The 21,391-nt window shown below is 44.3% G+C and overlaps 1 protein-coding gene across 4 annotated transcripts in view; it reads right to left on the reverse strand.

Annotated features, from left to right (window-relative positions):
* The window catches only part of TXNDC11 (thioredoxin domain containing 11), a 61,002-nt gene that overhangs the window by 25,284 nt on the left and 14,327 nt on the right, over positions 1–21,391 (reverse strand). For 2 of the 4 annotated variants that reach the window (XM_030300640.1, XM_030300638.1), the window contains exons 4-5: positions 21,207–21,336; positions 11,094–11,196 (exon numbers count right to left, since the gene is read on the reverse strand). In XM_030300640.1, coding sequence (XP_030156500.1) covers positions 11,094–11,196; positions 21,207–21,336 — 233 coding nt within the window. The remainder of the gene's footprint in view (positions 1–11,093; positions 11,197–21,206; positions 21,337–21,391) is intronic. The other 2 variants (XM_030300639.1, XM_030300641.1) reach the window with 2 other exon arrangements.

Consider the following 21,391-nt stretch of genomic DNA (forward strand, 5'->3'; position numbering starts at 1 on the left):
TGGTTTCAAAATTAATAGTACATTTGCCTGAAGGAACATTATACAACTCACACTCAGCAATGACAGGTAGCCGGGAGCACAAATCTGACACATTTACCTCGGGGATGTGCTTGCAAGAGACTCAGTAGCTCAAGAAAAATTTGCGTCACGCTGGGACACTGGGGTCAGAGGCCTCTGTCCACAGCTGCACAGTCCTATAAGGGAGCCGCTACACTAACAAGCACTTGAAACATGAGCAAGTAAGGGACTCAATTTTTATCTCTACTTGATCTTAATTAATTTTAAAGCGACACTCAACTCAGTCCCTGGACAACTCTGAAGTATATATACAACAACTTGAGGATATACCTCTTTTTCCACTGTAATTTTTATGTAATCTAAACAAAGATCAGGTGTTTCCAATGAAAATTCAGCACCTGAATTGAGACGTGCTGTTAAGTGTAAAAGCATAAGAGACTTGGTTCAAAAAGTATCTATAAAATATCTCAATAGTTTTTATACTGACCGCCTGTTGAAATGGCAATAAACCTGAATACACTGGGCTAAACAAAATGTATTATTTTATAGACAGAAGTTATTTTTACCAGTTTCTTAACTTAAAAAAAAATTTTTTTAATGTTTTTCTTCATTTTTTGAGAAACAGAAACAGAGCATGAGGGGGAGAAGGGCAGAGACACAGAATTCAAAGCAGGCTCCAGACTCCAAGCTGTCTGCACAGAGCCTGACGGGGCTCAAACCCATGAACTGCGAGATCATGACCTGAGCAGAAGCTGGCCACCTAACTTAACTGACTGAGCCACCTAGGTGCCCCTCTTCTTAACTTTTAATGCGGCCACAGGTAAATTTAAAAATATCTATGTGGTTTATGTTACATTTCTATTGGACTATGCCACAGTGGTAATCATGAAAAAGTGAGATTCATATAAACTCAGGAAGAAAATTAGGCTGAGATAATAAATCTAGCAGCCAGTAAGTCTTTTTTTTTTTTTTTTTTTTTTTTAGAGAGAGTGAGCGCATGCATGTAAGTGGGGGAGACGGAGGGAGGGGGAGAGAGAGAATCTTAAGCAGGGTCCACGCTCAGCACGAAGCCCGACACAGGGCTCTATCCCAATGACCCTGGGATCATGACCTGAGTCAAAATCAAGAGTCAGACGCTCAACCGACTGAGCCACCCTGGCGCCCTTAGCCAGTAAGTCTTAATGATGGGCAATGATCTGGGAAGGAGACCTAAGAATATTTCTCATACTTTTTTCCCCACAAAAACCCCTCCAACAGCAGAGAATGATTACTTTTAAACTTTGTTAAGTTTATTTATTCTTGAGTGAGTGAGAGAGAATCAGAGGCAGAGAGAGAAGCCCAAGAAGGCTCCACACTGTCAGGGCAGAACCCGATGCACGGCTCGAACCCACAAACCTGAGCCGAAATCAAGAATCGGACATTTCACCGAGTCACCCAGATGCCCCAATTATTTTCATTTTTAATAGTGTGTGTCCCTATCTCTCCTTCAGGAAGGAAAAGGTGGGCCTCCAGATCTTGACTCTAGGTATAAAACCACTTAGCTTGTGAAATTCTCTCAGAAGCCTAGAGCTAACAGCACCTGGGGCACTGCAGAGTAAGGCCCCCAAAGATACACTGAAAGAATGCGCAGAAACACTGGAGCTGAGCAGTGCAGAAACTTTGACATCAGGACGGGCCACGTGCTATCCAGGAGACATCTGTGTGAACTAATCTCTCAGGGATCGTGGAGCAAAACATAGTATCAGGTCAAGAAAAATACTCCTAAAGAGAACTGCTAACAAATAAAGCATGCTACTTTAATCCCACTGGATCAAGTCTTTTCATCAGCATAGTTAGGCGGCCACGGACCCCCTGGGAAAACAGCTCTCCAGTCTGTATTCTGGGCAACAGTGACATCCCAAAAGGCAAACCTGCATCACGGAACCTTCCACCCTGGGAACGATTCTCGTTTTACTCCATACTTTGCCATTTCTATTACCTTCTGCTTTCCAAGGTTTTAGACAAGGCACAAAAAAGGGAAATGGGATTATATTAAAAGGAATAACCACTCCCCTCCCGTTATTCAGCATTTACACAGTGATTCATAATTTTTCAATGGATGATTTCCCACATTTCCAATAAAACATTCATGCAAATGCAAAAAACCTTCAAAGAAATGTAATAGATCACAGAAATGTCTGTTTTCAACATAACGAACTAAAGCTATTACTTGCATTTTGTCCCTAGAAATGTCACTTTGAGATGTGTGTATTTTCAAAAGTCAATATAAGGCACAAAGCAATCATCTAGAAATTAATCTGGCACTGGGTGCCCGAGATGACAACACGCGCATTCCAGGGCTTGCCATGACACTGCTGAGTGCTAAGTAAATACGGAACTCTTTCACTGTGACTTCTACTTTCTCTTGAATTAGGGAGGACAGAAACGTACCTCCAAATGCATTCAGGGGAACACAAAATGCAGCGATACACACGTCATGCGCACTGACATGACCGTGAACGGACACCCGCACCCCCTCCGTCCCCATTTAACCAAAGCACATTACAACGATCAATTCAAATACCTTCCTTGTGTGTACTGCACTTAAATTCCTTTCTGTTTTTACACCTTCAGAGAAGGAAAGACTTCACAAAAGAAACCCACTCGGTTACAAATCCCTCCTCCAACCCCATTTAGGCTGCTCTTAGGGGTCACACCTCCTTTTATTTTTTTTCTCACCGACAACCCTTCCCCGATATAAAAACAATTCTTAGCTCCCAAGCTTCCAAAAACAGGCCAAGGCCCAATGCAACCAGGGCATCTTACAGATGGAAGACCAGCTGGAAGGAAGGCCCGGGTAGTCTGTGGTCCCACAGGGCATCTGCCACTAAAATGACTTATGAGGAGACTCAGTCTGGGCCTATGGGAACTTTGTGCTGGGAAGACACTAAGAAAGCTCAAGGGAACATTAGAAAACAATGCCAGCTGCTGAGTGGGAACACGGCCAACTAGTGCAGCACGAGGTCCAGGAAGGGGGCTGGTGGGATGCACGTCTCCACTTCATGTCCCTAACGTGCCAGACGTAACGCTAGCAAGGCAGTGTTTGTAAATGCCACAGGCCTTGAGGTAGGCCTGGAGAAACCAGAAAGGCGGATGTTAACTAGGGAAAGGGCTTCCAGTAAAGCAGCGTCAGGGGCAAAGGCCAGGAGGCGGGAAACACCATACTGGGTCATCCTCCTCATCCCAGGACAGCACGACAGTAAATGGGAGGAACGGGATCCTGGCTTCCTACCTCAGCTCCCCGTGCACTGCTTCGTGACTGAGTCAGCCCCCTCCACTGTAACAAAGTTGCACAGATTCAGGAGATTAAAAGACATAAAAGGACACAAATTAATCTCACGGTTCTGGAGGCCAGAAGCCCAAAACGGGCCTCACTGGCCTAACATCACCGGGTCAGCAGGGCATGCCCCTTCGGGAGGCTCCAGGGGAGGAGAACCCAGGTCCTGCCCTTTCCAGCTTCCGGCAGACCCCCGGCGCTCCTTGGCTCGTGGCCCCTCCCAGCTTCAAAGTCAGGGGCGGCAGGACAAGTCCTTCTCAAATTGCATCACTTTGACACTATTCTTTGGCTTTCAATTCCAACTTTTTTTTAAGTTCATTTATTTGAGAGAGAGCGGTTTGGGGGGGGGGGGGGGGGGGGGGGGGGGGGCGGTGCGGGGGGGGAGAGAATGCCAAGCAGGCTCTGCACTGTCAGCACAGAGTCCGACATGGGGCTCAGACTCACAAACTGCAAGTTCAGGACCTGACCCGAAACTAAGAGTCAGACACTTAACCGACTGAGCCACCCAGGTGCCCCTGCTTCTCAATTCCAATTTCAAGGATCCTCCTGATTACACTGGGCCCACTCAGATAATCCAGATAATCAAGGTCAGCTGATGAGCAACTTGGGTTCCTGCCTGCCATGTAAGGTACCATCCTCACAGGCCGTGGTGATTACGGCGTGGGTATCTTTGGGGGGGCATTATTCTGCCCACCGCAGTGGCCTCCAGGGCGTTAACAACCTCCTGAGAGCCTGTTCCCCACCTGAGACAGTCACAGCTCCTCCTTCAGAGACTGGCAATGAAGACTGGCTCATCCAGAGAAAGGGCTTGACTCAGGGAAGGGCTCAGCCCAGCATCAGCTTACCTACTCAACTTTACATCAAAAAAGGTCAAGTAGAGACTGCAAATGGGTTTGTCTGCACGGAGTTATTTCACTATAAGCTTGTGACTTCATTATAGAGGATCCCTGAGAGTTTTTCAAGATTTTAATGTTTTCGGTTCTTTGGAGTCTTACTCCAGCTTCAAAAACAAAAAACATCAAACAAGCAAACCAAAACCTTGAAGACATAGGATTCTCTCTCTCTCCGCCCCCCACACACCTTCAAATAGGTAGAAATAGGACAACCTTCAAAAGGTAGAAAACATCAGAAAACAATTAGAAAATGAAGATGATGCTATTTTTAAAACACAAGGAATTCAAAAAATCAAAATATCTACATTCCTATATGGGTTCAAGGAATCAAAATAACTACAGGTGGCCAAATTTGCTCCTCAGCTTCCTGCACACCTTCTGCTTCCCCCCACCCCTCCTTCTTCTCTCTAGTTTCCAACACACTCACCTGAAGGCTGACAACTCACTCTCCTGGGAAACCCTTCCCGCCCCAGCACCATCCCCTCTGAGCAGCTTTCCGCGACCTGATGTGGATGTCCCGCCTCCACGCTCCAACAACCTGTCACAGACCCATCCCTGGACTCACACTGTAGGCGACCCTACCTGCCCACCACACTATCTGGCGGTACTGACAGGTAATGGATTCATTCATCTTTACACTTGGAGCACAGATCTCAAATGTTTGTTGAGTTAGTCACGCTTCTGAACCTTAGAGTGCGGGGAGGTCTGCTTTTGGCCTTAATTCTTACCTAGCAGCATTCACAAGGCTTAAGAGAGAAGTCAGAATGGGAATAAAAGCATCTCCTGTGAAATATAATGACATCCTTGCTAAAATAACGGCACCGAAGAAAAAAAGCAGTTTTAAGTACAGGAACAAAAAGTATGGAATTTCTAACACGCTTATTCTAACGTGCACTAATCAGTACCCAGAGGGCCTCAGAACACAGGGCAATACTTAGGAAAAGATTTCCCTCTATGAGTGAGTACAGTGACAATGAGTGAGATCATCCAAGAAATCCAACTGACCCTAGAACCTGTTTCATTCATGAGAATCGTTGAACCCAATGCCTGATCCAAACTCCCAAGAGTCAGATCCAGGAACCCAGGGAAAAAAAAGGAACCTCAGAATCAACGCTGCCTAAGAAATCAGTCCCTCGTTTTTTCTGTACCTTTGAGAATATCTGTCACAGAATAAGAAAACCCTACCCTTCAGACTTCTTGATGTTGTATAAAATTTCAGAATCTAACAGAAAAGTGCTCCAAAAAAATTAGCTTTATTAATGAATAAGGATTTGGAGGAGACGATTTTTTCTGTGCTTTGACCCAATTCAACCAGCAAATCACAGCTTAATCTGACGCCACCTGGTGGAGTAGAGGGACCCTACACTGGAATTTGAAGTCCTTACTCTAGCACCTGGGTGGTTCAGTTGCATTAAGCGTCCGACTTCAGCTCAGGTCACGATCTCATGGTTTTTGGGTTTGAACCCCCCATCAGGCTCTATGCTGACAGCTCAGAGCCTGGAGCCTGCTTCAGATTCTGCGTCTCCCTCTCTCTCTGCCCCTCCCCTGCTTGTGCATTCACGCGGCTCTCTCTCTCTCTCTCTCTCTGAAAAATAAACAAAAAAAACCCCTTCCTTTAATAAATTCCTCTGTAAAAAAATTCATGACAACAGTTATTTCCCAAAGGTTCCCTAGTCATATATGTTTAGGAATTCCGAACGGTGGCAGAAGAAAGTAGAAAGGACATCCTAAATTCATGGTTTAGTGTATTCTCAAGGTAACATTTAAGTACCATGTGAATTTCAGTTCAATTCATGTGTCAGGGGACTGTGAACAGTCAGTGGAAAGAAAGCGTTAAGAAGAATGCATCAGGCAGGGGTGCACCCAGTCCAGCTGTGACCACTGCCTACACCCTGGGCTCAGGAACCCAAAAGTCTAGGCATGAGGAGAGGTGGGGGGAGGGGCCCAAGGTGACTTTACATCTCATTGTTCGAATCACTCACTTGAGCAATTTCAAGGTACAGTGCCCTGTATTAGAGCCATTCGTTCAACCTTTCTACGACAACACTGGTCAAGCAGGGTGCTGAAGCTGGAGGAGGGGAGGACAAAACCCTGGCCTCAAGACACTCGATCGAAATACTATCTGAACAAAGCAACTCAAATCCTGGTGGGAGAGGGCTGTAGTCGCTCCCACAGGGAGAACACCAGGCCGCTCAAGGAGAAGCTACAAGCAAAGGAAGGCCTGTCCGTTCATTAGTCAGTCAGGGTACACGATACCCGGTGGAGGGATCAGCCAAGGAAACAGACCCAATACTTATTTTAAGCCCTTTCCACCAGCTGGCTTTCTCATGAAGCTACTACAGACATTAGGGCTATGATCTTACTCACAAGGTATCGCACACATGACGTGGCCTTATAAAGCATGCTTTACTCTTCTCCTCACCTTCTCCAATATCAGTTAGACAAACTCAAAGAAATTAAATGTTTCGTTCAAGTTTACAGATCCCGTCCGTGGCGGACAAAAGGTTAAGGACCAGGCAGTGTGGGCGCCCAGGCCACGGCTTCCCCCACTCACCGACGCCGCATCCCTTTTGTAGAGGCCAAATGAAAACCAGGATCGAAACTGGTTGCTAATTTTCTTTTCAGAAAGTCACTGAATCAAAGCAAACTATAACAACATTGTACCCGAACAGTCTTATAGCAAATAATGAAATAATCATAAGATGGGAAAAAAATCAAGTAAGCAACTTAAAAACACTGACCCTTCTACCAAATTTTCTTTGGGCAAAAGAAGAAAGCCTGCCTGCCAAGATCAAGTGTGAAATGGTTCGAAGAGGCTTTGCGGTCTGGGGAGCGTGGAGAACTGTATGAGACTGGTTTCCCTCCAAATCCTGAAACACACACAGACTGCTGGCCCACAAGTCATCAATCACTCAGCACTCAGAAATGATTAAACATTAATGAGGAATGCCTAAGGCCTATTATAAAAAACAAAAAGGTTTGAATAAATGAATAATCATGCTGTGATCCTTTTAGAAAAAGGGAAGCCAAATATTGTGAACGTGGCCCTCGCCTCTAAGTCAATTTATACCTTTATACAATTACAACCAAAATCCAGCGAGATGCACGGATGGATTTAAAAGAAGATTCTAGGGACACCTGAACCATGGCTCGGTCGGTTAAGCGTCCATTCTTGGTTTGGGCTCAGGTCACAATCTCACAGTTTCGGGAGTTCAAGCTCTATGTCGCACTCTGCGCCGGCAGCAGGAAGCCTGCTTGGGATTCTGTGTCTGCCTCGCTCTCTGCCCCTACCCAACTTGCACTGTCTCTCTCTCTCTCAAAATAAATAAAAATAAATTAAAGAAAAAAAAAAGAACAGGAAGAAGATTCCAAGGGACACCAGAACCAGAGGAAGTGAAGTCCTGACTTTACCAGGTAGTAAGTTACAAAGCAAGAAATGAAATTGTATTTACTCATACAAAAAGAGGGATCCAGACCAAGAGAAAACAAAGAAATAGACCCAGGGACACAGAAGAAAACACTCTGTGATAAAGCCAGGCATCGTCAGGATGAGGAAAAATGGAAGCATTGTTTTGTAAATGGTGATTAGCTAGTAAGAAGAGGAGGAAAAATATATTTTGCCTTGTATGTTAAGCCAAAAGAAATCCAGGTAGCATGAAGAGCTAGACAATTTTTAAATTTAAAAAAAAAACTAATTAGTGATCAAATTTTTAGGAAAAAAAAAAAAATCAAAGAAACCAAGGAAAAGAACCACAGATTTAACTACATGAAAATACCGAAGTGTTATATAAAAAACAATAAAAGTAAAATGAAAATGGCTACGGAAGAAATGTAACAAACTCACAAATGTAATAAACTCACAAATCAACCCCAAGACTTGAGATTAGCCGGTGAAGCAAAGGCCTGGATAATTGAGACGAGCGGAAACAGTTAAAACAAGAGAAAGCAGTCAATATTAAGTGGTCAGGTGGAAAGCCAGTATTCCCTATTTCCCTTATAATAACGTGTAAAACTATCAAACATTAGACAAACGGTTTTAAGAGAACAGCAAAGGGGCGCCTGGGTGGCTCAGTCGGTTAAGCATCACACTTCAGCTCGGGTCATGACCGTGGGGTTCATGGGATTGAGCCCCATGTCGGGCTCTGTGCTGACAGCTCGGAGCCTGGAGACTGCTTCCGATTCTGTGTCTGCCCCTCCCCAGCTCGTGCTCTCTCTCTGTCTCTCTCTCAAACGTAAATAAAAACATTAAAAAAAAAAAAAAAAAACAACTTAAGAGAACAGCAAAGTACCACGGAACCAGATCTCACAACTGAACGCCTACGTTCCTGAGGCAGGCGTGTACTCTTAGCACTCTCCCAGCACCGAGGCATGAGGCTTCACATACGGGACATTCTCCAAATCCTTGGACAGCGATGGCCGGCCGGCTAGCTTCGAGACAAATGTCAGAGTCCTGGCTGTTTCTAAGACAGTTACAAAAAGACGGAGGCAAAGGAAAGGTGTGTGCATTTCGGGAACACCTGTGCACTGCGCCCGGGCATGTGCTTTCTACCGCAACAGTCTAAACGCTTCTTTGGTTGAGCTCTCTACAATCAAGCGTTGAGTGTGGCAAATGTGTGTTAGGCCTCAATCTGTGGACACAATCTAAACACCTGCCCTAAAATTTACATTTCAAACTATAACATAAAACAACAACGACAACAAAACAAACAACCAGCGGGCACATGTCTCTCTTACCGAACACCTACTATTAAAAGTAAAACACCACGTAACCGCTGGGTATGAGAAAGCAACATAGAAAACAAACCAGACGCTCAAGGCAAGATTTCTTTTAGGGCACAGATTATGGAAAGGTATCATTCCAAATTTGTCTTTTGCTTCTAAAAATGGTTCGTTCACCTTAAGCGAGAGGTGAAAAACGATGAATTAGAATGAATCTCAGCTCTCGCAAAGTTCACACGCAAGAGGGTTTTACCAGACCCAACTAGAGTCGCAAGTAAAGGTAATCTGACTGGATTTATCCTGAGAAGAAACGTCATGTGATCATTTGTCAATATTAGTGATTTGGCCAAAGAGGTTCGTTTTTGTCCCTCTGAGTAGTTTTTAGCCATGTATCACCCTCCTTGGCTTAGAAAACAAAAAGAAAACACAGGCGAAAAGTTACTCTCTTTACTTGGAAAGGTTTTTCCAAAAAAGAAGTCCTATTTTGGAAACCTCTGAATGACAAACTAACTTAAGACGAATCATTAGCACATAATACAAGCTAACTGGATAATAAAACATCCATCCATGATCTAGAAACACCCTCTTCAACTCAAGAACTTGGATGCTACCATCATTTCCGGGAATGACTGCAGATTAGCCTCACACGTACAATTTTCAGTTGGGACCTCTGAAGAGCTTTCAATTCTAAGAACATTTTTGAGGATCTGCTTCTTAAGCTGTTTTATTCTGGCAGTATGTTGCTTCCAAAATTCAAACTTTCACTCACTAAGTCTTCTCAGTCACCTGAATCTGTGCAGCTCGGAATCTTTCAAGTGGACAGACACATACTTATGTGACGGCTTAATTTCCTCTTGCAGTGTCGCCCAAGATGAAAAACATGAAAACAGTAGATTCTCTGTGCACAAAACCTTAAGGCAGTGTGTATCTTAACATGGCCAGTCATACGACTGTTCAAAGTATTAATACTCTACTATTCTAATTCCCACCCCCCCCCCCCAAAAAATGTTGAGGCAATTTAATACCCCAGTAACAGAAGGATAGTTACGTGTTTTCGGTTGATTTACTGGGGGAAAGATGACATAACTATCAGTCTGGTCACTCAGCAAAAAGCAACTGAAACCCCACGATGTGCCAGATGCTGAAGAAAGAACACTAAACCGAAGACACACAGGCCCTACCCTCAGAAGTCTCACGGTCTGGGGAGGAAGACAGACATTAAACAAATCTCCTAACTTCATACATAAACACAAACCATGTCCGGCACTATGAAAGAAACCAAGCGGGTAGCCAAATGAGATGGGGGGAAAGTGTGGGGTGTTTGAACTGGACCCCGAAGGGTGAACAGGGGGTCTGCTGTGTGGGGAGCTGGGCCCGAGAGGCCGGGGAGAACAGACTCCCATGTGAAGAAGAGAGGCAAGAGCGGAGACCAGTTAAGGGCCCATTGGTCTAGTCCAGGGGGCGGGGGAAGGGGCCTGGACCAGAATGGTAACAAAGGAGACAGACAAGGGAGCAGAACAAAGTGTACCGGACAGAGAACTGAAAGGAGGTTGTGACTGTAACAGAGGAAGAACATGGGCAATGTGAAAAGACGGCCAGGATACAATGTTTAACTTTACAAATAGGGACCTCAAATAAGAGAGGATTCCACCAAGTAAAAGAATAGATAGGTAGGTAAGCAGGTAGGTAGGTAGATAAATAAATTTGAGAATAGTGAAACTGCCAGCAGGCGTAGGCTATAATGTGGTATGACCTTCCTACTTGTAAAAACACTTCCTGAAGGAAACATATTCCTAAATCATGCTACATCCAACTGGCAATAATACAACCACTAAAAACTCTGACCAAACCTTGTACCTACACACTCAAAAAAGATGTTATGCTATCAACTCTCAAGTACAAAACACGGACTTGCAGACACAGGATGACCAAGCCACATTTTTAAAAAGCTAAACATCTAGGAGACTCTATCTGAAACAGCATGGTATTGTGTTTGCCAATACAACACAAAACAGTGTAACCATTTAATAAAAATACAGAGAAAAGGAATCAGAACATTTTAAACATATAAACACGAAGACAACGTACACAAAAGAAGGTATCAATATACACGCATTTGCTAAAAGTACTGACGTCTAGATACGAACCGTGTTTACCTTTCTTTAATGAAAGTAACGCTGAAGTGAAGAAGGTCAAATAACCAGGAGGCTGGGGTGAGCCACTGAACTCAAAGTACCCGAGGACTCCAGGCTGTGGGAACAAGAACAGAATTGGGTGACTGACGTACGGTCGGCCACGGCGTGACGCGAATATTTTAGGACATCATGATTTGGCAAGCGCCACCTGTCGTGCCTCAGTTCTTAAAAAGCCTAAACACGTGGGGAAAGCTGGGGATAGGACTCGGCTTTCCCTCCGTTTCGGCAACAAGCGGGGAAAGGACGGAGGCGCAGCTTATGGGGCGGGGGGGTAGTGTCAGAGCTGACACTTCCTTCCCTCTCCCCAAGGTCTCTCCAGCCTCTGCGGACAGTTCTCCTAGGTCCCTGGCGAGAAACCTCACCATCAAGTTCAAGTACTCACGGCTTTTGTTTAGCATCTCCAGGCATGTCGTATCAATGATTTCTTTGTAACCTCTCTCTGACTTCGTCCTCAATCACTTCCTCTCATTCACTCCAAACATGCCTTCCCACTTACTGGACATCAGGTTCTATCTTTCAAGGTCATCCTTCCAGGGGCTCTTTCCTACCCCCCCCACCCCACCCCAGAAGCCCGCCGCCCACACAACGGCAATCCTCCTGGCTCATCAGGTCGGTCTGCAGAGGGCTCGTCTCTTGCTCTCTTGCTCCTCCCCTCCTTCCTATACATGTATTGCCACCTGCTCATCCCATTTCCCTTAAGCTTCACCACAGGGCACCCCTGCATTCTGCCAAGCCAGTTAATTGTCCAGACGTATTCTGCCTTCCAGGTCAGGATAATTTCTTCCTCGTCTGAAGGCTCTGTGGCACCCATTCTGTCTGGTGTTGTTCTAACAGTATCCATCTTAAGAGCCAAAGTGGGAAGGAGTGCCAGGCCTGGAATCAGAAGACCTAAGCTCCAGTCTGACACTGAAGGGTCTCGGGTGGACCATTCAACGGGAGGCCCCAGCTTCCTTCTCGGGCAAACGGGGACAACGCATCATGGGGTTACTGAGAAGAATGGGCCTGAAAGAGCACTAGGCAAATGTAGACTCCTTTTTGGCCCGAAAGCATGCTCTTAATACGTAACTGGAGCTGATTTGACCACTGGGACAAAATCAGATCCCAAAGCTAAAGGAGAAACGTTATCTGTTGGTAAAAGTTTACATCAGCACATGGTATAAAAGAGGAAATTTCTCATCTGTAGTGGAACACACGATCTTTCCAATCTAAATCACTCGCTTAGTCTCTTAACAAATGAACTGGTTTTAGAAGCTGAGATAGTCAGAATGTTTACTTCTAACACCTAAAAAAAAAAAAATCATAAAAATAATTTATTTTTCCAACAACTGAGGAAATCAAAAAGCAAAGTTATTGAAAACAGGATTTTCTTTTGCTTAACTCCTTCAAAATGTGTTTAACAAGCCAACCCAGAACTGGCTTAAAGGAGAATTACAGTGTTTGGGTTCCGAATGTTCCAAGCAAGGCTAGGACGGTGTAACAAGCCTTTCCACCACACACAAAGGAAGACAAAATCCTGAGAAATTCTAGGCACTTAGTTAAAACTGGGCACAAAGGTTAGCAAAAATGTAAACTGATAGAAAACAGACTCATTTAAGTTTCTTTAAATTCTGACCCAAATCAAATGGAATAAATCCATTCTGCCTATTAAAAGTTTCGTGGCTAGGGGGCGCCTGGGTGGCGCAGTCGGTTAAGCGTCCGTCTTCAGCCAGGTCATGATCTCAAGGTCCGTGAGGTCGAGCCCCACATCAGGCTCTGGGCTGATGGCTCGGAGTCTGGAGCCGGTTTCCGATTCTGTGTCTCCCTCTCTCTCTGCCCCTCCCCCGTTCATGCTCTGTCTCTCTCTGTCCCAAAAATAAATAAAAAACGCTGAAGAAGAAAAAAAAAATTTAAAAGTTTCATGGCTAAAAATCAAATTTCACTGCTCACTCGTGTGGCCTGTGAGCATGCGCATATCTACGTGCACGACACAGCTGCACATGTGGTTCTGCACACACACGCACACGTGTGCACACAGCAATGCAAGTAAGAAAAATGTGAATTCTGAGTCTTCAAGGGAAACCCAGATTAAGCCTTTAAACACGAGTAATGGTTGGACCATTCGCAGGGGTCCTGTGTAGACACCTTGACAGCGTAAAGGTTTTCTCTTGCTGATGGTGTCACTGCTGCTGTTTTCTGAGGAGCTACGTAGTTCAGATGAAGGAGACTCTCTTTGCAGAAGAACTCGTAACGAAATTTTCAAGCAGTTTGACCAAAGTAATTCCATAAACAATACGAAGCACACAACCCCGTAAGAAAAACTATTTTCACTTCTCATTGCCAAAGAAATGAAAATCCTAAGATTCAACAGCTACAGGAGATGATAAAAGGCTACAGAAACTGTAAAAAAAAGTAGCCACTTCGAACACGAGAAATGGGCAAAGTCGATTTCAAGTGTTACTTTTCAAGTATTCGCAGTACCATTAACGGTCTGTATTAAATTTTGAAAACTGGCATGTTTCAGAATTGTAACCTGAAATATTTCAAAATAAAAAAAGCAAAGAAGTGAGGTGATAATTACCTGTTTATTTCTACTGCCAATTATCGCTTAAACGTTACTAAACCGGCTCTGGTTGTGCTTTAAGTAAGACAAATATACCGACCACGTCCCTAGAACTTCCATGTCTCCCAACAGCTGTCTCTGAGCCATGATTAGGTTCCTCCATGGTCCTTTCTTAAATCTGCAAAGGGGGGACTTTGGGGAACACAACATATGCACATTCACATACCAGGACCTTTCCAGATCCAGGCCCCTTGTCGGCTCAGCCTCAAATAAACCCAGGGGGCGCTACAGAGCAGACAACCCTATCCCGCCCCCCCCACACCTGCAAGGCCCTTTCGGATGAGCTGGGCGAGCACATAAGCCAGGCGCTGGGACACAGGCTGTCCCTTCTCACTGGATGCTGACCCACGTGTAAAGGTCTTCCGACCCCAGGTTCCCACCCCAGTGTCCCGTGAGTCCGCTCCCGGGATGCTCAAGCAGCCACCACGCAAAGCGTCAGAGGAACTCAGAAGCCAGTGTCGTTCTTCCTTCACGTGTGCAACTCATCGCAGGTTTAATCAGGACACGGGGCAGCAAAGCAAGACCCCTCTGGGACCTCGTCTCCTACCAATCTCCCCTCTGCTCTGGCTCCACCAGCCCGATTTCCGCCTCAGGACCTTCGACTTACCGCGCCCGCCCTCTGGAGCACTTTCGCCAAGTTTCCTCAGGGCTGGGCCACACGCAGGCTTCACTGTGACTTTCTGCTCAAACCTCATTTCCTCAGAGAGGTCTCCTCTTCCTTCCGAAACAGCTACACCCTACCTCCCCGCCCTCGTGTCTATCCTATCCCTCTTCTTTCTTTGTCTGGGGGCACTTATCTGAAATGACCTCGTGTGTTAGCTTCCTAGAGCTGGGGTAACAAATTACCACCCACCTGGTGGCTTAAAACAAGAGAAATGCATTCTCACAGTTCTAGAGGCTGGCAGTCCAAAATCGAGGGGGTAGCAGGACCGTGCCCTCCCTGGAAGCTCTAAGAATCCTTCCTTGTCTCTCTCCTAGCTTCTGCGTGGCTCCAGACGGAATTTGGCCACACCCCTCCCACGTCTGCCTGTGTCTTCAACCGGCCTTCTTGCCTGCGTCTCTGCGTCCTCTTATAAAGACACCGATTAGCGGGGTTAGGCTCCGCTCTAAGTCCAAGATGATTTCATCTCGTGATCCTTAACTAACGACGCCTGTAAAGTCCCTATTTCCAAATAAGGCCACGTTCTGATGTTCCGGGGGGGGGGGGGTAGGGATTAGGGGTGGACACTACTCAACTCCCTGCACTTTGTCTGTGTTCCTGTTTGTTATCTCCGTGTTTACCCCCATGAAACAGAGGGACTCTGTCGTTCATCACTACATACCCAGCTCACACAGCACCTGGCACGGAGCAGGCACAAAATAAACACTTAAGAACGAGTGAAAGAATGGAGACAAAAAGATAAGGGAGACAAAGCTCCTCCATTAAGTTGACAATTCAGTAAAGAATAAAATATGATGAATACCAGACTCTAACTTGACCCAGTTTGCGTGTTTTTAATTCCATTCCATGGGGGTAGAGTATATTCTGCACCTGCTATAATGAGGTTGGAAACAGGCTATTTATAGGAGGCCAGCATATCCTTGTCAGCATACAAGAGTTCTCTACGAAGTGAACGCCATTTGCAGGGTGGCATAAATTTCAGCAAATGGTGCACACACCCTCTAGTGGCCGTAACACTAGTTACTTCTAGTTGCCTTCTAGTCCAAGGCAATTGAAATATTTCTGTACTAATGTTATTATCACACCCTGAAAATTTAGAACCGTTTCGCTCAGTGCTGTCGAACTATGAATTGATAGAGGCAGAATCTGTTAATTCGCTCAACATTCAGAGTTGACTTTTACTAACAAACAACAGGACGGCAGGTGCCAGGCATTCTACTACATTTTCTTCCAAAATACCCGGGTTTTCTCTCTCACCTGGCAATCTTCCTAACACCTGCTTCCCGCACCAAAAGATTCCTAAGATTTTCCCCATGCCACTTAAACTGAAAACAATGGTGGTTTGCCAAAACTGCTAAGAATGAATGAAAGGATATATGCTAAATCACTCATCTTAAATGGATAAATTACAGAAATTCATCAAAAGTTACAAGGAAAGAGTTCTAAATAAACTGTTGGCACTGGTGGGTAGATTATAAGGCACAAATCAGATGATTCTGTCAAGGGTTTTAAAAAATAAAAAAGAAAGCATTGCTGATGTAGAAGCTAGTGATACCAAAATCAAATGATACCTTAAGAAATACTAAAATTAGAACCGTGTTACATCTAGTCTCTTCGCAAGTGACATTACCATCACTGAATCCTATTCCCTAACCACTGAACTCAAGAGCCACCAAAATGACCATGTCATATGTGTGTCCATGCTGTCCACAAGTCATCAACTAGACTCTCCTGTCTGCATCTCAAATAGGCAGAAAGAACCCTCCAGGAAGAGGGATTCCAGTCAGTTGGAGTGAATGCAGAAAGGAGAATGTCTTAGCATGGTTTGTCAATGAGAGGACTTCCAGCTCTTCTCCCTCGTTGGCGAGTTTACGTCAGTTTTTAGCTACATTCATTATTTATGAGGCAGGTATGATTTATTTTATTTTACTTTATTTTTTTAAGGAATCTCTACACTGGACATGAGGGTCAAACTCACAATCCCAACCAAGATCAAGAGCTGTGCGCTCCACCAAGTGAGTCAGCCAATTGCCCCAAGGTAGGTATGACTTTAGCGCACATCCGGGAAGAAATTCTAGACCATACCCTGCTTCAATGTTGGGGTTACCAAAGAACACTCCCAACCCTGCAGAATAAACGCAAATGGGCCAATTAATAACAGGAAATGGTAAAACTCTGCTGCTTTAACAGGTCAATAGCCATGGCCCCATCCTTAACCAGCATTCTTAAAAAACACTCCTAAAAATGAAGGTAAGAAAGTTGAAGTCAAATTAAGAGGCCGACACCTTCAAAATTTTTCTATCCTGAAAGAGGCTCAAAAATGCCATAAAATAGTTAAATATCCCAAGTTTTGACCTCTAGATACATAGTCAAGTTTCAACTCTGGGACCTCAAACATCTCTTCGTATACAAGGGAGAATCTGGGGAGCAAGAAACTCTAAGCCATAGTCCAGTCTCCACTTAGGGTTAAATTACACCCTCTCTACCCCATCTTCTCAATCTGTTCAGAAGGATCTTATCATTTCTGTCTTACACGGCTATTAGGAGGATCAGAAGTAAAAGCAGGTGAACACCGGAGGGCACTTACCAGGGCTAGTTTACACACCCTCGCTTGCTAATAATGAGCTAAGTATTTTGGAATTTACAGAATATTTACGATATTCACCCTCTAATATCTTTCTGCCATGTTCCATAAGTTAAAGGCAAAATCATTTTCCTCAACATTGCGTCTGGGCTCAGAGTCCTACTCTACAAGCAGAAAACCGGGGTTAGTGACAAACGGATGTGCCCAGGTTTGAGACATCAGAGCGACATAAGCATATACACATACGGTCAGGATGCGTACAAAATAATAAAAGTTTACATTCAAAGTTGTTAACGCCAGAATATCATCACTTCCCAAGGAATAAATACCAATGGCACAATTTTGTGTCGGTCCAAACTACTCACGAATATCTGGATTAGAGACAAACTTACAATTAATCAATATGGTTTTTCTAAAGAGGGGAAACTACCAAATGCATTCCTACAAGATGTCACGAACACACCTAGAGACATAAGCAAAAAGCGAACAAACCCCAGAAGTACCACAGAAACATTCATGATTCAGCCTAATTTGGATATACTCAAATCTAAACACACTTGATACTGAAATCCCTATCAATAAAAAATATAAATTAGGAGATAAGGGTTTTGATAAAATTATCTTTCATTAGTAAGATTTCTTTAAATTAGCAAGATCCTTAAGATATTTAGGAGGCATGCTTTCAGGGGAGGGGCGCCAACAATGTGAATAAAAGGTCGAGGATCAGGGAAAGCTCTACTGATGACAATACAAGTCATTCCTGGGGCGCCTGGGTGTCTCAGTCGGTTGGGCATCTGACTCGATTTTGGCTCAAATCATGATCCCAGGGTCATGACAGTGACCCTGTGTCAGGCTCTGCACTGAGCGTGGAGCCTGCTCAAAGATTCTCTCTCCCCGCCCCCCGCCTGTCTCCCCTGCTCATGTGTGCTCTAAAATTTAAAAAAACAAAAAAACCACCATATATATATATATATATATACACACACACACACACATACATATACGTACGCATGTATGTATACATATGTGCGTATGTACGTATACATATGTATGTGTGTGTGTGTACGTGTATACGTATATATGTATAGGTATATGTATATATATACATATATATAATTTCTGTCTCTAATCTTCCACAGATAACACTCCAGAATTTTCTAGTCAAGGCACTGCTTTATTTTCATATGCTCTCTGCCCTGTTATACGCGGATAAACTTGGAACAATCAGATGGTGGCATTCTGTGTGCTACATGAGAAAAAGATGTGTTTTTACTAATACCTGTGAGACATTGAAGGCCTTATTCGGAAAAACAGTAATTGAAAACAGAGGTTCTCAACTGAGGCGATTTGTCCCCACCCCAGGGGACATATAGCAATGCCTGGCTATTTTTGGTTGTCACAGCTAAGGGGGGAAGGGAGAGCTACTGGTATCTAGCAGGTGGAGGCCAAGAATGCTGCTAAACATTCTGGAAATCATGGGATAGCCCCCACCCCCAAACACAGAATCACCTGACTCCAAGCGTCAATCAAGCTGAGGTTGAGAAACCTTAACTGAGAGGAACATCGAAAAGTATATGGCGCTCTGGAGTGGGGCCTCCAAAAATCCCTGTACCCTTCCTCTCTCTACTCAACTCTCAAAGCCATAACAGTGGCTTCATTTCTGGATCTAGAATTGTGCCGTTGTGCTATCTTATAGACAGTGCGTATGAAACCCAGACCACATCTATGCAGTGTTGGTACGTCTCACGAGTTGAATGGTTTCACGAGCCCTGTGCTGAGCCTGACTCCCGAATTCTTCCACCATTGATCAAATATTGTCTCTTGCCAACCAGACAATTTCACCTCAGTGAGAAGCAGCCCAGTGACAAAGATGAGACCAACATAATAAAAGCAATCTACCACTTCGGGAGGAAGCGTTTTCAAAGGCCGGCAGAAACCACACAGGGCCCCATCCTGGTCCTGTTTGAAAGGCAGGCTCATCATCGTTGGACATCACTCTAACTAAGTGGGCTGCCGGAACACAGCCTTGAGTAATGTCGCCGGCACGTCAGTGCATCTGATGTGGACTCTGTCAAACTCGGAGCGTCATCTCTGAAAGCACCGCTGAAAAGCAGATTCAGAGAACGCGGAGGCTAAAGGTTAAGGAATCAGCCTTGCTGCTGTCACTATGAGGGACTTGTCTCTCTCCTGCAGAGCCAACCACAGAGACATTAGAGAGGTAATAAATACAACAAGATGAGAAAGAACACTGATACAGATGTTCAAAGGCATGGTCTGAAAAATACTTCCCAACCAATAATGGATGAACCTTCTTCTGCCTGCCTCTTTCCAGCCTCTAAATTTCGCCCGGCCAAGACCGGAGGGATTATTTGAGCCAATTCACTTAACTCAGAGATGAGAAATCTGGGTAGATGAAAAATCTGCGTAAAACTCAGGTATCAGAGACCGCAAACGTCAGGGCTACAACGCAGGCCTCTAGCAATCCCTCCTTATCATGCGATCCCTGCTAAGAACTGGCTCAGAACTCTCCGGATACAAATCTCCAACAGGGCATTTGAAGATAATGAAGCGCCTCTTGGTGCTCTTATTACAAGGCTAAATGAAATCAACTTCTTCCATATTTTGTGTGTGTGTGTATGCCACAGCTCCTCTGGCATTCTGCTTTACTTTTGAGGAGAGACTGAATGAAAATGTAAAGAAAAAAAAGAAGGTTGTGTTCTGTAAAATCCCTACAGAGCCTACCTGAAGGAAAACCTCTTTGCCCCTGCAAACAAAAGATTTCTTATGTAAGTAGGGAGTTCCAGCAAGTACCATGCACATGGGGGGGTTCTCTCAATAGTGCTGAATATCCAGGATTTTTCCATGATGTCATTTCTACTGCTAAATTTTCGTTTCTTGGGACTACATCCACTAGGCATTTTCATGTCTTACGTAAGTCCGGTTTATAGATGAAAACATGGAGACTTAAAGAAGTTAAGTAGCCCACAGGCCACATAGCTAACAAGTGACAGAGCTTGGTGTCCTAAGTCACCATTTGGCTGTACTGCCTCCGTGCCTCTGTCATCCACTGCAAATCTACATGAAAACCCACTTCCCACACAATTCTTACACCTAATTGTCCTTGTTACACCAAAGGACTAGGCCCAGGTGCCCTGCCTCCCGGTATGGTTCCCGCCCACCAGCGTGCCTGGGAAGAACGAGAGCCAAGCCCACCAAGGGCACAGAAATCTATCCAGTGTCCATGTAAGGTCAAGGGCACATTCGCACTAATTCACATCTGGGAACTTACAGGCTCAGTACCTAGCTATTAACACCGCCGCCCAGGAAATCTACCCACAGTTAACAACACATCAAAGAGTGTTGCTAACATGACTGAAAAAGCTGTGAGGTCCCAGTAAAAGAAATTCATGTCCAGTCTACAGAAAACCTCCCTAACGCAAAAGGTAAAATCCAACCCAATCACCATTAGTAAATCCCTCAGTGAGGTCTGCATTCATAGGGTTTATCGCTCAGGTACTTATGGTCCTGATTTTGTTTTATCTAAGGATCATTTTTACTTTCTATGCCCAAATGTGATTTACACTTGTTCCAGTGAATATTTTTGTGGAACTATTCGCATAATCTACTGAGATTATTTTAAGCTTTGTACCGGCCTCTGGAATAATAAGCTGTCCTGAACACACACTGAAGATCCTACGAAAATGATTTACCACGGGATGAAGCTGGCAACGGGAAAGCAGCAGAGAACCGTGTTAGGAAACTTTCTGTTAACAAGGCCTTGAAACAGTTAGGCACTTTATAAAACAGAAAGGCACATACTCGTAGGTTTTTTTAAAGCTAAACTGCAACTAACACAAAAAAACAAGGAGTTCACAGTAACATGCCATGAGAGTCAAATAAAATGTTTAGACATTTGCAGTGCATAAAAATTGTAATTTAATTCTTACATCCTCTAAATTCATCACAAGACAAATTGAAAATTGCTGGAAATTCCCAAATGAAAAATTCACAAGGTTTTACAAGTGTTCTATTCCCTTAAAACTCACTTGGCCAAACCATCCCTATAATCAAGTATCTCAAAAAGCATTTAAGTGGAGCTTATCTACAATGCGATCTTTTCAATGCTGAAAATCAGGAGGTATAAAAAACCCTTCTAATGTACACAATCCAACACCACCCGGTGAAGCCTTGGGGACGGGAGGAGATATGAAAGACAAGTACCTCGTAGTTTGAGAGAAAATCTAGTAACTCTGATTGAGATGGGATGTAGAGAAGTGGTTTCATCACCCGGCGGACAAACTTCTCAATGTAAACAGCACTCATGGGGCCTTTGTATTCGATTGGTCCAAAACTAGTACCAAAAAAATAAAAAAAAATAACAAATAAAAATAATACACCATGCATTA

Source organism: Lynx canadensis, chromosome E3 (genome assembly GCF_007474595.2).
Source record: "Lynx canadensis isolate LIC74 chromosome E3, mLynCan4.pri.v2, whole genome shotgun sequence".
Classification (NCBI taxonomy): Eukaryota; Metazoa; Chordata; class Mammalia; order Carnivora; family Felidae; genus Lynx; species Lynx canadensis.